Source organism: Ixodes scapularis, unplaced genomic scaffold (assembly GCF_016920785.2).
Source record: "Ixodes scapularis isolate PalLabHiFi unplaced genomic scaffold, ASM1692078v2 PGA_scaffold11__112_contigs__length_91849675, whole genome shotgun sequence".
In the NCBI taxonomy this organism is placed as follows: Eukaryota; Metazoa; Arthropoda; class Arachnida; order Ixodida; family Ixodidae; genus Ixodes; species Ixodes scapularis.
This window is the reverse complement of record NW_024609837.1, coordinates 13,550,521-13,568,459: the sequence shown is the minus strand read 5'-3', so window position 1 is coordinate 13,568,459 and position 17,939 is coordinate 13,550,521. Positions and strand designations below refer to the sequence as shown.

Genomic DNA, 17,939 nt, shown 5'->3' with positions numbered 1-17,939 from the left:
ATTTCGTCTCGTTGGACATTTTGACCAGAAGCCGGGGGGGAGGGTTGGGTTGTGGAGTTTGGGAAGCACTAAAATAGGATATAAATTAGTTTATAACCTATAGCTACAATAAATGAGAGTGTCAAGGAGGTTCGAAATTAGTCGCGGAGAGAGAGGTGAAGAGCGCTCGAGGTTGCTGCATGCGTGCTGTTTTGTCGCCGTGCTGTTTTGACTCTGTACTGTTTTGACACCTGCTGTTTTGACTGTGCTGTTTTGTCGTGTGTTGTTCCGTCGCGTTCCCGCGAAAGGTATCTTTCGTTCCCTTCTGCACGTTCAATATTTAGCGTTAAAGTCGAAGAACGGTAGTAACAACTGTTTTAAACGGTATTTCGTTATTTATTACAAATATATGCCCTCTATTAACGAAACAAAATAAGCAGCATAAAAAACACCTACGATGTTAACATAGGGTACACAGTTGTCCCTTCTGTGAACGATTTTGTGTTCTCTTTCTTCTGCCTTGTGCTTGTGCGCTGCATATTTTAAACATCGTACTAACCAACACTCTCACGCTTGCATTTTGGTACAAAATAGCACGGCATAACTAAAGCAAAATATTGATTTACAAAAAGATAAGTCTTTGATATTAGAAAAGTGCAGTGCCAGCCACTTGCCAATAAGTATGGTCCAAACCTCGATTCCACTACTCGGTATATTTAGATGCGATCTATAGTTTGCCTTTTTGCCGTAGAAATGTTATCTTGTTTGCTCCAGGTAAGGGGCTAGCATGCATATTTTAACGTTCACTTTGAAATATCTGGACCGCCCCAGTAATTCATATTCTCTTGAATCCATCCACCGTTTAATGGTATAAAAAGGATTCAGGTTGAGAATTACCATATTGCGGCAAACTGCTGTGATTATACTTAGACAGAAGGTGGGAAAACCCAGGCAACACAGACTACTACGAGAGACAGATGGGCTTCGTCGTTCGGGTGGAGAAGGATTCACAGCAAGACTTCCAGTTTCGCGTACCAGTGCGCTGTTTCGTTGCAAAGATAACACGCAGGAAATTGACGCAAAGTCTCTTAGATAAGCTAAACAATCCCGCGGGCTGCAAAATGTAACTCGCCTGACCCGCCAGAAATGTTGCCATCACTACAAGGGATAATGTTCCTGCTTGTGATTTTGGAGAAAATGACTTCCCTGGACAACTGTAAGTCCCAAGACACTGGGAGGGTCCTCAAGACAATTGGAAACATATTCAAGAAGTCCACGCATTTTTTTTTGAGTCGAGGAACGAATTTCTGGACATCTCCGTACCCGTAGACTGCCTCAAGGACAACAGTGCGCTCTTCAAGGCTTTCCTGGACTCCCGAGCGAAACCGGTCACGTTCTGGACTGACGGCAAGCTGCACTCAAGTCTTTGCAAGGGCAAGGTGTGTTCCACATTTAGGAGGTCGATTTTTCAAATAGTTTACTTTATATGCGGCAAATACAATATGAATAACCTATGGCATAGCCTCAATGAAAATTACTTTATGTCTGCTTTCATTGTGGCAGAAAACGCGAAACATTCATCGGAAATTAATCTAGAGTTTTCTAGAGTGCCATTTCACCCACTGTACCCTAGAGTCAGCGGTAGATACGTATTGAGTTTCGACAACGGCAGTCTCGTCTTGACTAGCGAGTTTGAAAAGAAACTCATTAAAACCCCAAACTCTTACGAGGGGTCTGTTAGAACGGCAACAGACTCTTAATAGGAGCTTAATACACGTCGTATGTCTAACCCCTTACGCCTGCCAGCATCCAAGTATCAACGTTACATTACAGCTGTTGACGCAGCGCAGCGCTTCGGTTCGATTTGACAGTAACTTCGACCCTTACGAGCCATATTTTAGCACATTTATAAATAGTTTGAACAATCAGGCAGATAGAGAACAGCGCATATATATTTGACGCGCTTCATCATTTCGGATCGGCTGGTTTGTCAATTTATGTTCGCAAGCGTGATCCGGTTCCCAAGGAAACAATATTTATATTGCCATTCTTATGGGAGGCATGGGTAGGACTTCTGACGTCTTGCTTGCTACTTGTCTTAGCATATGGCCTAATTATGAAGTTCACGCTGAAGGCGGATGTGAATATTTCAGTCTTTGTGTTTCCGATGGTTGCGGCATTCTTTCAGCAGAGCACTCAGTTACACTCAAGCCTGTTGAACAAGTATCCGTCCAGATTGTTGTACGGCATAATGGCGTTAATGTTCGTCGTGATTTCGACTGCATTCAAAGGCCGTCTGACTTCGCTTCTTAACGACCTTCCGCTCGATGGAGAAGCCACAGAGTTCGCGTCGTTCGACCATCTTGTTAGAAGAGGACATCGGCTCTGCTTCCTTGAAAATCCGGGCATCCTTGGTACACTTGGATCACAAATGATCTTTAAGAATGGCGCAATCCGGACGGAACGCCAATGCTTCCAAAGTTCGAACTCCGCTCTACACGGTCGTCGCTCCATTAAAATATCAGCTGACGGAAGGGACACCTTCTTCACCTACAATTCGCGAACAGGTCCCAGCGAGGCTTTGAGGCGAGAGCTTCTCGCAAGAGGCTATGTCGAGACCAAAGGCGCTTTGTTCTCGTACCCCGTAGGGCCAGAAATGAGGCCATCTTCAATCTACCGACAGGACTTCAGCGCAACGTTGAGTCGGGCGATTGAGGCGAGCTTATACGAAAGGTATGCTACCCTTGTCGAGTACAAGAGCAGATTCTTCCACGAGAATCACTTGGAACACACGTAAGAACTGCTTCTAAATTTCGACGATCTGAGACCGTTCTTTCTGGCTTGGGTCGTGGGTATGGTCTGCGCAGTTCTTGTGTTTATTGTTGAGGCGATCTTATCGCGTGTGGGAGTCCTCAATTGCACGGATGATGGGAGGATGAAATCCAAACAATCTCTCCGACGCGTGATACGAACCACGCGCCTTACAAAAACAGATCGTAGTGTCGTTGGTAAAAGAAACTAAAGGAAAACTTCTAAGAATGTGGAACCATTTGGCGTGTATATTTTGTCAAGTTATGGAAAGTGAATGCTCGAAACATTTTAAAATAAAGAGTTTTTGTGTACACGGTAAAAAAAAAAAAGTGTAGAGTCTTTACACTCCCTATAATGAAATGAAATAGAACCGAACGCATATTTTCACGTGTAATTTAGAACATGCGAACCGCTACAATCCTTGTATATCCTATTAAATCAATCTACAGTGATATGGCAAGAGTAATTCTGGAAATGAGAGGATTTCAGGGTATTGGTAAATTGCTGCAATTACATTAAGACAGGAGGTGAAGAAATCCACCACACAGTCACACAGTGACATACCGATAGCCTTCAACAAAGCTACTCCCAGGGCGCTTAAACTCCGCCGTTCAGACAGAAAAGGATATACACCACGACTTCCGGTTCCGCCCACCAGTCCGTCCTACTGATGTTAAGACTATGTGCAGAAACAATTCTTGGAAAATCTCTACGAAAAACAAAACAACACCGTTTCTTCAAAGTTACTGAGGATATAGAGACATTGGGTTACGTATTACTCCCACGGGTAACATGTTACTCTAACATAATTCCCCAGATTGGGGAATCCCAAGCCCGTGTCTTATTTACTTCAATATGAGCCAGAACAATGATAGGGCTCATGTAAAAAAGAAATAATTTTATGCGACTAAGGGCCCTAACATCTCACGCGCTTTTTTAAAGCTCTAAAAATGAAGCACCAGAAGGAGACTTTAATGAAAACGCCAAGATGGGATCCTTCTCAACACGTTCTGGAAAGTTTGTATTAGAAGGCGTCCGCCAAAATTAAAATCGTCAAAATATAACTTATTAGTCTCTGTTACTTCGTGAGTTTGGCAGATCGCAAAAATATACTGACTTTTTCAATAACACTTTGAAGTTAAATCGACTAGCGTAGCCTACATCGGATGTCTTTAAGTCTAGGCACCACTTGGCTAAACCACCCTGTATACTAAACAGTGCGTATATTGTGCAGCTCCTCCAATACGCGAAGGGTTTGTTTCGTATTCTCTTGCACGTTCGATATTCAGCGCTAAAGTCGAACAACGAGGTCACTACTGCAACAATCGTTTTAAAGTGTCTTTAATTTTTTATTTCGGATATATTCTACATAGTAACACAAAACAACAAATAGCATAGAAAGGAACTTCGACGTCCCCGGTCAATACAGAATTACCCGGCCGAAGTAAAAAAAATATTGCTCTATAAAAACGAAAGCCCTTAATACATGAAAAATGCAGAGCTAATTGCTAACATATATGGTTCGAATATCGCTTCAACTACTGAGCTTATTTTGATGCAATCTCTCCTCTAGCTTTGTTCCGTCGATATATCATCTTGTTTTGTTCAGGCAACGAGACAGCACTCGCATTTTAACGTTCACTTTAAAATATCTAAACCGCCACAACTCTTTCTATCTATTTAATGTATCGACCGCTTGATGTCAAGACAACTACTCAAGGTTGAGTTTTGACGCATTGCGGTAAACTTCTGAAATTACATTGTGACCTAATGTCAACAAATCCAGCACATATTCCTACAACGACACACTGATGGGCTTCAACGAACCCACAACCTGGCCGCATAAACTCCAGCCCCAAGATTCCCGGACAGGCGCGCGCCGCCACTACTTACGCCATCTATCGGCCGCCGTTGCGCCGACGCCCGTAACTCGATGAACCAAAGGGATATTTTTATATACAAAGACAACTAACCACTCAATCGCTTTGCACTTTTGTGTCACTTTTTACTACGTTGCCCTCAAACTGCCCGAGAAATTGCGGGGTCGTGGGTTTATATTAAGTCTCGCCAAAATGCAACGAAACTTTTTGTCATTGGTTCCTAAGGCGAACCGCAGAAAAATCATACGTCTTTTCAACATTCAATGCAAACCCCAAGAAAACCACACCATTAAATTAATCATGTCGTATTACACCTGAGACTGCGGTGGAAGAAATCGGAAGAACTTTCAGTAGAAGGAACGGACACAGAGAACGTCTCAAACTCAGCTAACTGGTTTATTTCTCAAACAGCCTTTAAGTACCCACAAAACTTTTTTCCCAACCACACTCAACAGATAAACTCCTTTGTTGCAGACATTTCAAGCCGGATGGATACAAAAGATACAAAACAACCCACACATGAGACGAGGACTTAACAATGGGACACTGCGGATCATCGCAGTGACCTTGACAGAGATATGTCCCGAATTATCCTAACAGTCGGGTCAAAGCCCACAAAAAAAAAAAAAAAAGGAAAACGAAAAAACACACAGGTGGCCTCTAAACCGTGGCGACGCACCCAGACATAAAGAGACCATAAAAAACACTTTTTTTTCCCTCCCTTTTTTCCCCTTCCCTTTCCTTTCCTTGGGAAAACACACCCAAGTGATCTCGAAATCGCAATCACAAGCACATTAAAAAAAAATTTTTTTTTGATATATATACACATATACATTGTCTCTCCCCCCCTTTTCTCGTAAACCGAATGCGTACGCTCAAAGTCTGAGAAACTTTTTGGAGTTGCGTCCAAGTAGCATCGATGCTTGGCTTATGCAGTTTCCGATAGAACTTATTCTTATTGTTTCTTTAACGACCCTCTTAATGTCATTTCGCTCTTTATGCAGAACTTCTGTCTCTGACCAATGCGCATTACAATTATTGCATTCCTTTATGTGCTTTGCTATTTCGAAGTTTGGCGCATGCGTGCGTACATTTCTCTCGTGTTCTAGTAACCTGTCATTAAGGCATCTTGAAGTTTGTCCCACGTACCTAAATCCACATGTCAACGGAATCTCATATACTACACTCTCTTTGCAAGGAACTGAAGGATCCCGATGGGCCTTCTGACAGCCCTTGTGGTCCGACAGAAAGGGCGTCAACCTACTCATTTTTAAATCTGAAGAAAACACTACGTCCACGCCGAACTTTTTTGCGAGAGCCTTTAGGTTGTGGGAAATCCCGTGGAAATACGGGATTACTGCTATCTTCTTTCTTGCTTCCTTTTCCCGTGGTTCGTTGTTAAATTTCAGTTCTAATTGTCTTTTAATGAATTCTTCTTCATAACCTGCAGATTCTAGCCTCCTCCACTGTTCTTTCACAGCACTACTCATAAAATGAGCGCATGATTTACCCAACGCGTTTGTTACTAAGGACTTAACTACCCCTGCTTTAACCGACTTGGCGTGACAACTCTTTCTACTTAACACAGGTTTTCCGGCTTTTTTCCCGTATTCCCAACAAAGACCTTCTTCGACATGTACGCGTAAATCTAGAAACTGCAGGATCCCATTTTCAGGTTTTTCAGGCCAGCAATACAAGCACGATCAGGACTTCCAACGCTGGAACGCAGGAAAAAAGGTACTTTTCGACAGTCTTTGGAGTGTAAAGCGAAGAACAGTGTTAAGGAGCATCCAAAGGAACAATCAGGCGACAGCATGTGGAAGACTACCAGACATCAACAATCAGTCCAATCTGACTATACCGCACGTGGTGAATCCATGCGAGGTGTCCATTTCTAGAAAGACGGAACAAACACTGGGGAATGGCCCAAAGTTTTGCATGAACGTGAAACCTTCAAGGGTAGATGTGTTTTCCGCAATTCAGATTATTTCGAAAGTGACGGGTCATGATGAAAGAGCCACGTTCGTGGATTGTGCTGTTGATAGAATGGACAAACTGATGAATGATAGCTTTCCAACTGAAAAGAGAGATTTTCGTGTCATAAGCGCTGCCGCGAAGGAACTAGAAAGGGGATCGCTGCGTCTGCTGCAGACTGACAAAAGTGGTATGTTCGGTGTCCTTCCCGAGACAGTGTTCGGAAGAAAGGCAGACGAAGCCCTCAGCGCACTCTTCATTGAATGGAAAGGGAACATTAAGAAAATTAAGAAGAATATTGTTGAAATCTTCAAGGAAGATGAGATGGATAATTTGGCAAAACAAGTAGTTAACCAAACAAGGTCTTCGTTAAGTCTAAAATTTTTTTTGAAAGATCACAAACCGAATATGCCTTTTCGCACAGTAATCAACGAACTCGGAACGTGGCAGTGTAGCGTCTCGAAATTTTTGCAAAGAGGGTTGAATGTAATTCAACTGGAGGGGAGTCTTTCACTGAGAAATTCAGAGGCACTAATTGATGTTCTAGAGGGCTTTCATGGAAGTCAATGCACTGTAATGTCAATGGACATTAAGGATCTATACTATTCGCTTGAGAAAATGCGCTTGATGCAAAGAGTTCGGCAGGTGCTAGAGTTAAACCTGGTAAACTTTCAGTCCAGGACGGGCATCGCCGTCGACAGTTTCCTTTCACTTCTTGATTTGTACCTTCAAGCAACAGTTGTAGAATATAATGGGCAGAAATATGTTCAAAGAGATGGTGTATGCATTGGATCTTCGGTGGCCCCGATGTTAGCAGAAATCTATCTTAACACCTTAGATAGTTGCGTAAGTGAAACACTTAAAGAAAATAACTTGAATGGTTGCATTGTTAAAAGGTACGTGGATGGTATTTTTATTTGCGCTTTTCGAGAGAATGAGGCTCAGGTTTTGGAATCGATTATAAAAGCAGCAGCTCCGGAGCTTAGGTTTACAACTGAAAAACCTGAAAATGGGATCCTGCAGTTTCTAGATTTACGCGTACATGTCGAAGAAGGTCTTTGTTGGGAATACGGGAAAAAAGCCGGAAAATCTGTGTTAAGTAGAAAGAGTTGTCACGCCAAGTCGGTTAAAGCAGGGGTAGTTAAGTCCTTAGTAACAAACGCGTTGGGTAAATCATGCGCTCATTTTATGAGTAGTGCTGTGAAAGAACAGTGGAGGAGGCTAGAATCTGCAGGTTATGAAGAAGAATTCATTAAAAGACAATTAGAACTGAAATTTAACAACGAACCACGGGAAAAGGAAGCAAGAAAGAAGATAGCAGTAATCCCGTATTTCCACGGGATTTCCCACAACCTAAAGGCTCTCGCAAAAAAGTTCGGCGTGGACGTAGTGTTTTCTTCAGATTTAAAAATGAGTAGGTTGACGCCCTTTCTGTCGGACCACAAGGGCTGTCAGAAGGCCCATCGGGAACCTTCAGTTCCTTGCAAAGAGAGTGTAGTATATGAGATTCCGTTGACATGTGGATTTAGGTACGTGGGACAAACTTCAAGATGCCTTAATGACAGGTTACTAGAACACGAGAGAAATGTACGCACGCATGCGCCGAACTCCGAAATAGCAAAGCACATAGAGGAATGCAATAATTGTAATGCGCATTGGTCAGAGACAGAAGTTCTGCATAAAGAGCGAAATGACATTAAGAGGGTCGTTAAAGAAACAATAAGAATAAGTTCTATCGGAAACTGCATAAGCCAGGCATCGATGCAACTTGGACGCAACTCCAAAAAGTTTCTCAGACTTTGAGCGTGCGCATTCGGTTTACGAGAAAAGGGGGGGAGAGACAATGTATATGTGTATATATATCAAATTTTTTTTTTTTTAAATGTGTTTGTGATCGCGATTTTGAGATGACTTGGGTGTGTTTTCCCAAGGAAAGGAAAGGGAAGGGAAAAAAAGGGAGGGGAAAAAAAATGTTTTTTATGGTCTCTTTATGTCTGGGTGCGTCGCCACGGTTTAGAGGCCACCTGTGTGTTTTTTCGTTTTCCTTTTTTTTTTTTTGTGCGCTTTGACCCGACTGTTAGGATAATTCGGGACATATCTCTGTCAAGGTCACTGCGATGATCCGCAGTGTCCCATTGTTAAGTCCTCGTCTCATGTGTGGGTTGTTTTGTATCTTTTGTATCCATCCGGCTTGAAATGTCTGCAACAAAGGAGTTTATCTGTTGAGTGTGGTTGGGAAAAAAGTTCCGTGGGTACTTAAAGGCTGTTTGAGAAATAAACCAGTTAGCTGAGTTTGAGACGTTCTCTGTGTCTGTTCCTTCTACTGAAAGTTCTTCCGATTTCTTCCACCGCAGTCTCAGGTGTAATACGACATGATTAGCTACCACCAGCACGCCTGCACTCTCACCGTCTTTCCATTAAATTAGTTGCATTTTGCTATATATATATATATATATATATGGTAAGAGCTGACATGGGTCAGATCAATGGGGGTTGTCCGGAATGCAGAATGGCTTCATCCTGGCAACGTGAACAATGTCTGTGGTCTTCGAGCGATGATCCTGTGGAGGCGACAGCGGTGACACTTCATAATTCGTGGGGGAAAGGCGACGAACAACACGATAGGGTCCAATGTACTTAGAGAGAAGTTTTTGAGATAGTCCCGGTTGACGCAGCGGTGTGGCTAGGAGAACTATGTCCCCAATCTCGTAAGTGACGGAAGAGTGACTCTCGGCGTGGCGAAGCTGCTGTTGCTGCTGCGACTTGAAGGTGTGGAGGCGGGCAAGGTGACGAGCATCTTGGGCTCGGCAGACGATGTCGGCGGCAAAGCCACTGACTGGGGGGTGGTTGATAAAGGGCAAAACTGTGTCAAGAGTTGTGAGAGGTTCGCGGGCGTATAAAAGGTAGTAAGGGGAGAAGCCCGTGGTGGCCTGGTGTGCTGTGTTGTATGCGTAAGTCACATAAGGGATGACGGTGTCCCAATTGGTATGATGGTCGTCGACATACATAGATATCATTTGTGATAATGTCTTGTTAAGGCGTTCGGTCAGTCCGTTAGTCTGTGGGTGGTACGCGCTCGTCCACTTGTGAACTGTGTTGAAGAGGCGTAAAATCTCCTCAAGAAGCTGAGCGATGAACGGAGTGCCTCGATCACTGATGATGACTTGTGGTGCTCCATGACGCAGTAGGATCTTATGGAGAAAGAAATCCGCTACTTCTTGGGCAGTGGCCTTTGGTACAGATGTCGTCTCAGCGTACCGCGTCAGGTAGTCGACGGCCACAATAACCCATCGGTTTTTGTTGGCAGAAAGCGGAAAAGGACCCAAAAAATCGATACCAATTTTTTTAAAGGGAGTGTCCGGTGGAGCAATAGATTGAAGAGGACCGGGTGTCCTGGTCGTACGGCTTTTCTTCGTTTGGCAAAGGCGACATGTTCGGATGTATCTGTTAATGGTGCGGTACATGCCGTTCCAAAAATAGCGAGCACGGATGCGGAAGTATGTCTTGCTAAATCCAAGGTGACCAGCAGTCGGGTCGTCATGATGCGCTTGTATGATATCTCTTTGGAGTATTCGGGGTACAACAAGCAGCCACGGACGCCCATGTGGTTCGTAGTTTTTTCTATAAAGAACACCCTCGTGAAGCGTGAAAAGGGTAGCCTGTCGTTGCAGTTGGCGCGTGGAGCGTGTGGCGGTTCCCAATAGGTAATGTATGATAGGTTTTAAGTGTTGGTCCGATAGTTGAGCGTCGGCTACATCAATTGTGTCCAAGGCTGCAGAGAGCAAAGGGGAGCCCCGGGGTTCCTGTCCAGAAGGCTCACTAGGCAGTGGACACCGAGACAAGCCGTCAGCATCGAGGTGTAGCTTTCCAGACTTGTGGACGATGCTGAAGTCGTAGTCCTGAATCTTGAGGGACCAACGTGCAAGGCGTCCAGATGGGTCCTTAAGATTCGTAAGCCAGCAAAGGGCGTGGTGATCTGTGACGACTCGAAAGTGGGTTCCATAAAGATATGGACGAAATTTGGTAATGGCCCATACGACAGCCAAGCACTCACGTTCGGTGATTGCATAGTTACGTTCGCATTTTGTAAGAGTTCGGCTTGCGTATGCAATCACTCGCTTTGTGTTACCAACGTTTTGCGCCAGGACAGCACCTAATCCGTGACCGCTCGCGTCGGTGCGTAATTCTGTGTCGGCGCCTTCTAAGAAATGTCCAAGAATCGGGTCAGAGATGAGGGCCCGCTTAAGAGAGTTGAAGGCGTGTTCTTGGGGTTGATCCCAGTGGAAGGCTCGGCCCATTCGAAGTAGCTCATTCAGCGGTTCGGCAAGGTTGGAAAACGCCGGTATAAATTTTCGAAAATAGGTGCAGAGGCCAAGAAAACCGCGAACGTCTTTCAAGTTCTTAGGCACAGGAAATTCGGAGACGGCTTGAATCTTGTCGGGGTCAGGGCGAATTCCGTCGACACTGACCAGGTGGCCAAGTACTTTGATTTGCCGCGCTCCGAACCTGCACTTTTTGGAGTTTAGCTGTAGTTTAGCTGCACGGAAACAATCGAGAACTTGGCGCAGTCGGCGTATATGCTCGTCAAACGTCGCTGAAAAGACAACAACGTCGTCCAGATAGCATAAACAAATGTTCCACGTAAAGCCCCTAAGCAAATTGTCCATCATTCGTTCAAATGTCGCGGGGGCATTGCATAGTCCAAACGGCATTACGTTGAATTGGTAAAGGCCACCAGGAGTGATAAATGCTGTTTTTGGTTTGGCGTCATCGGAGAGAGGTATTTGCCAGTAGCCGCTGCGTAGGTCCATAGAAGAGAAAAAGGATGAGCCCTGAAGCGTGTCTAAGGTGTCGTCAATTCGAGGTAACGGGTAGGCGTCTTTTTTGGTGACTTTGTTTAAGCGGCGGTAGTCAACGCAAAATCGCCATGAACCATCCTTTTTTTTCACGAGTACTACAGGCGACGACCAAGGGCTGGATGAAGGTTCGATTACGTTTTTCTTGAGCATGTCAGCGACGTTTTCTTGTATCGTTCGGCGCTCCGCTGGTGAAACTCTGTAAGCTCGACTTTTCACTGGAGTTGCCGTACCGGTGTCAATGCTGTGGTTCACAGTCGTTGTCTTCGTGAGGGCACGTCGGTCAAAATCAAATAAATCACTGTACGTGGTTAGCAGAGTGGAGAGAGCCTGATGCTCTGTGTTGGTCAGGGAAGGGTCGATCATCTGAACAGACTCGCAGCTTGAAGGAGTGGCAGAAGGTGACCGCGGAGAGGTCACCTTCTGCTACTCCAATACCGACATAGCTACATTGATTAGGACTATCATCCGCGATGAACTACGTCCTTACCCCGCACCTCCACCACTTGCAAGGGTGGGAAATGGGATAAATTAAGAGGCAGTGAGGGAGCGACAGATATTGCGAACCGTTCGTAAGCACACACAGCGCGGCCTCTCGAGCTGCTCGCACGTTCCCCCGTACCCAACCGTTCCTCGTCTTTATCTTCCTAACACTATATATATGTAGCCAATGTGTCTAGCTATATGGAAACATTTTTTATTTTCAAATTACTTAATTTTAAAGTGGTTACCGAGGACTTTAAATACCAAAAAAGAAGCCGCAGTTGGTGAGGAGACTCGAGGATTCAGCGATGTTGCTGCGTTCCTAAATACTTTTTTTAGCAACACACGTATTGTATACAAAAACTTCAACTACATTAAATATTTTCTTCTTAAATTATAAAAACGAAGTCTGAGTGCATTTTTTTGCTCCTCGCGTAATTAGCAGAAATAAATTATACTTAAAGTGCTGAATAATTAAGCACACAAAAATATTTGTTTTTATCCTAACTATCCTCTGCAAAGTGCCAGCATTTCATTTCTCCAGCTATTGCACTTCAAGGATGGTATTAAAGATAAAAATGTCCTCTGCAAAGTGCCAGCATTTCATTTCTCTAACTATTGCACTTCAAGGATGGTATTAAAGATAAAAATGCCAAAATGAGTGGCCGTGGTTCAGACATTTTGGCAAACGCGACATGAAGAGTATCATTTGTGGCGACATTTAGCACGCTGTTACTGCTAATTAATCAATCTTATGTCGGTTTGCTACGCGTACGCCCGAGAGCTTTTGAAGCGACCCAGTATTTCTTAAGTCATCACAACCTCAGACGTCAAAATCAGGCAAAAAAGGGGCGAGTCCCAGAAATGTGGGCATACGCGCCGTCAATTGTACCATCAATGGCGACACTCGGCAGTCTATCATTAATTATAATGAACCTCCTCTAGGTCTATGACACATATGCCCGAGTGCTTTTGAAGCGGCCCAGAATTTATTTAGTTATCGCTCTCCAAAGGTTGCCTCAGACGTCAAAATCAGCCAAAAAGGGGGTGTTTCCCAGAAATTTGGGCATACGCGCCGTCAATGGACCTTTTCCGAGAAGCGTTCTGCGCACGCGCGAGCGCCCGATGCCAAGCGGTGGAAGTCGGCACGAAAAAATCGAGGAAATTCGGAATGAGGCTGTAAATCAACGAGTAGAACACGTAATTGCAGCATATATATAATTGTGTTGCACAAAAAAAGAAAGTGAACGGAAAGAAAAACACGACGTTTGGGTGGACGCTACGGATTTCCTTCTTTAAAGTCGCGCTAGGCCTACCTCGTTGCATTGGGCACGCGACGCTGCTCAGAGAGCGAAGCAACTGGTAACGTAGCTCCCATTATTGATTGGTAGCGCAGGTCACTTCCTCGATTTTTTAGTTCGCGCAGCCACCGCCTGGTGCCGTCGGTATATGGAAAAGGTCCATTGTACCATCAATGGCGACACTCGGCAGTCTATAATTCTTTATTATGAATCTCCTCTAGGTCTATGACTCATATGCCCAAGTGCTTTTGAAGCAGTTCAGTGTTTTTTAAGTTATCGCTCCACAAAGGTGACCTCAGACGCCATATTTAGGCAAAAAGGGGGCGTTTCCCAGAAATTTGGGCATACGCGCCGTCAATTGTACCATCAATGGGGCCAACAATTGAGTCGTCTGGTATTCCTGATGTCCAACAACCGGTCTTGAAGAAGAGTCGGGTCTCTCGGCAGACTTCAAAGGTCATCGTAACCCAGTCGTACGGCATGCCAAGCAAAAACCTGTAGTTGGAGGAAAATGAGGGATATGGCTGCCCTGGCTGCCACATCGCTGCAGAGCTGCTTCCCCTACTGATGAAATCCGCGTCAAAGAGGGGGGCGTCTCGTGACGAATTCCACGCTGACGAATACGATTCGGTGGGGCAGGGAACAAGAGGACCTTCAGCCAGGATCCTTTGGCGATCCAGAAGCCAACATCTAAGTCGACCGGTATTCCTGACGTGCGCAAACGGTTCTTGAAGAAAGAAAAGTCGTCTCTCTTGGCAGTCTAGAAATTTCGTCATAACCAACTCGTATGGCATGCCAAGCAAAAATCTGTAGAGCATGGGCGCAACGTGTCAGATCATTTATCCAAAGCAAACATGTTTGAGTGAACCGCAAGACCTCTGACAGGAATAAGCTCTAAGGAGTTGCAAATTTGCTGATCGATCAATGACGAGAATCTACAGTTGATGAAACACTGTCCTCGCCTCAATGTTCTGCATGGCTGCGCCTTTGATTTCATGGTAACAACAGGAACAGTTTGAAAATCCGTAGCCCACTTAAACATACCTCTTCCCTAGGACCAGTTCATCTCTTCGGCACATCTGACATTTCCGACTGAAACCACTTCCTAGCACTCCACGCATTTATCTGACGTCAACAGAGCTTCTATTTACCCAAGCAGTACGGAGTTGGCCGATCATTGGCCAATGGCTGGCAATGGCCTTTTGGCAAGTAGCCAGACAGTGGCCATCTATTGACCGATGACTGCCCTTTCTCTGGCCATTGGCCAAGAGCCAGTGGCCAGAGAACGGGAAGCTTGGGGTGCTCGCATGAAGATTTCCTTTAAAGGGTTATATATGGATGTACTCGGCGGCTGATTGAGGGTCACTTTTTAACTCGTCCATAACCATCAAAGTCGTGGACACTAGTGTGATGAAATATGTCGTGATAGATTAGGAACGGGAGGCATGCATGGGATAATCTGGTATTGAATATCCTTTTGACATTCCAGACAACGAGAGATAGCTAAAGTGAACAATATCAAAATTTCATTCGTGCAAATAATTGCACGCAACAGAGCTATATAAATGACCAGCACATAAACACGATATTTATTAACATCAGTCGTTTGCATACATCAATATTCAATGTTATATATAATCACAGTATTCACTCAACTTCAGTGACACCTCTTTCAAAGCGAATACACATTACACTTCAAGGCAGTTCGGAGATAAGGCTCAGTGCCGACCGTGACACAAACCCGCAAATTGCAGGCACGAAGGGGCAGGGTGTTGGAAAGATTTCTTATATCATCAACTCCATATTCCACACGTGTGTTGCGCAAAATAAGTTTCCGCATATATGGTAGATATGTTCAAAGCCTGAGTTCAAACTTCAGAGTCTCACACGGCGGCCTGCGTAAGGTCGTCAAAACGCTCTTCAGAAAATATGATTCTGAACACTCCTTCAGAGCTTTTCAACATGATTCGAAATAACAGCTGTGCCTGTGTGAGAAAATGTTATGCAGAAAAAACACCCAGTGAATAAACCATGCATCTCAATCCATCCGTACTTAAAATCGTCTTTGGTTGCACTTCTAGAATGCCGAATAGGTTATTGCGTTGTACAGTTTGTTATATTTTGACACATTTTAAGAATTTCGTTAACAAGATCTCGACCACACAAAGTAACACGCGGAAGTGAGAAATATTTTCCCTCGAAAAGAGACTGTGGTTTATACTCCCAAAGGAGGTAATGATTGTTTATTATAAAGTATAGGAACCAAGTAAACCTCAGGTCTTATCGGGATTTCAACGTTCTGTGTATCTGGGAAATAAGCACGTTATGAAACTTCGTCGAATATCTTCTACAATCAGTTCTTTCGATTATTCTGAAATATCCCTTTAGGAGTCAGTGCTTCAGGATTTCTTAGGCCGATAGTTCGCGTTCATCAATATTTGGAAAACATTAAAATCTTAACATAAAAATCGTAAATTATTCAAAACAATAAGACACATACGTATAAACTATTGTAAGAAATTGCGAGTATAAATGCATATTTAAAATTTAAAGTTGTGCACAAATCTAGCGCGTGAATAAAAAACATCACTGCTCATTTTATAATGTTTCGAGCATTCACTTTCTATCATTTGGCCAAAAAGATTAACGCCATCTAGATTAACATTCTTAAACAATTCCTTTTAGTTTCTTTCAAGAACGCGATCACGACCTTTTTTCAAAAGGCGCGTGGCTGGTATCACATAATTTGAATGTTGTTTGGGTTTCATCCTCCCGCTATCCGCGTGATTTAGGCATTCCACACGCGATAAGAGCGGCTCAAAAATAAACACAAGAATTGAGTAGGACATACCCAAGACCCAAGCCAGAAAGAACGGTCTCAGATCGTCTAAATTAAAAGCAAATTCTTCGGTATGTTCCAAATTATTCTCATGAAAGAATCGGCTTTTGTATTCGGCAAGGGCAGCGTATCTTTCGTATAAACCCGCCTCAATCGCCCGACTCAATGTTGCGCCCAATTCCTGTCGGTAGACGGAAGATGACCTCATTTCTGGCCCTACGGGGTGCGAGAACAAGGCGCCCTTGGTCTCGACATAGCCTCTTCCGAGAAGCTCTCGCCTCAAAGCCTGGCTGGGACCTGTCCGCGAGTTGTAGGTGAAGAAGGTGTCCCTTCCGTCAGCGTCGATTTTAATCGCGCGAGGACTACTTCGAGCCGAGTTCGAGGTTTGGTAGCATTGACCATAACTCCGGATTAAATAATTTTTTCCAAAGAGAGTCAGTGGTCCAAATGCGCCAAGAATGCCTGGACTTTCAAGGAAGCACAGCCGATGTCCAGTTCCAGCAAGGTGCTCAAATGAAACGAACTGGATGGCTTCTCCATCAAGCGGAAGATCGTTCAAGAGCGAGGTGAGACGGCCTTTGAATGCTGTCGACATCACGACAAACATTAATGCCACTATGCCGTACAACAATCGGGACTGATACGTATTCAAAAGTCTTGTGTGGAGCTGAGTGCTCTGCTGAAAGAATGCAGCAATCAACGGAAATACAAAGACGGCGATATTCACATCCCCAGTTAGCGTAAACTTCGCAATTAGGCCATACGTCAAGACTAACAGTAAGCAAGACGCCAGAAGCCCTACCCATACCTCCCAACCGAATGGCAAGATAAATATTTTTTCTTTGGGAACCGGATCACGCTTGCGTACATAAAATGAAAAACCGGCCGATACGAAATCATGAAGCGGGACAAATAGGCCACCGCTGTCTCTATCTGCACGATTGTTTAAGTTATTGATATATCCACTAAAAAGTAGCTCATGAATGTGGAGATTACTGTCAAGTGTAACAGAAGCGTTGCGGTGCGTCAACAACTGTAATGTAACGTTGGTACTTGGATGGTGGCAGGCGTAAGTGCCTACACATTCGACGCGTATTAAGCTCCTATTAAGCGTCCGTTGCCGTTCTAAAAGACCCCCTGGAAGAGGTTTCTGTTCGATTACTTTCCTTTCGAACTCGCTAGTCAAGATGAGACTGCCGTTGTCGAAACTCCTTACGTATCTACCGCTGGCTCTAGGGTATGGTGGGTGAAATGGCCATGCAAAAATCTTTGTATTACCTTCCGAGGAATGTTTCCCATATTCCACTACAATGAAAGCAGACTTGAAATAATCTGTTTGAAGGCTATTCCATAGGTTATCAAGATCGTATTTTCCACATATGAAGTAAACTATTTGAAAAAAACGACATCCTAATCGTGTAGCATATCTTGTATTTGCAATGCCTTGACTGTAACCTGCCGTCAGTCCAGAACGTCACCGGTTTCTCTCGGGAGTCCAGGAAAGCCTTGAAGAACGCAGTGTTGTCCTTGAGGCAGACTGTAGGCACAAAGACGTCCATGAAGCCGTTTCCCGATTCAAGTGAGAGGATGATCTCTTTAGGTATGTCTTTGAACATCTTGAGGCCACTGTCTTCGTATTTCAAACTGTCCAAGATCGTCGGTTTCTCCAGAACGATAAGCAAAAACATGGTTCCTTGCAATAACGACAACATTTCTGGCAGCCGTTGAGATTTATATGTAACCCAATCTCTCTACTATATTTCGTAACTCTCAGCAAACGGAGTTTTGTTTTTCTCACAGACTTCCCCACAATTGT

The 17,939-nt window shown here is 44.2% G+C and overlaps 1 protein-coding gene across 1 annotated transcript; it reads left to right on the top strand.

Annotated features, from left to right (window-relative positions):
• Window positions 1-1,125: 1,125 nt before the first annotated feature.
• On the top strand, window positions 1,126-7,553 carry LOC120837967 (the record flags this gene model as incomplete). Its single annotated transcript, XM_040207640.1, has 3 exons — window positions 1,126-1,195; window positions 1,309-1,413; window positions 6,346-7,553. Coding segments are annotated over exons 1-3 (1,383 nt in total), but the record flags the coding sequence as incomplete, so codon positions are not given.
• Window positions 7,554-17,939: the final 10,386 nt, after the last annotated feature.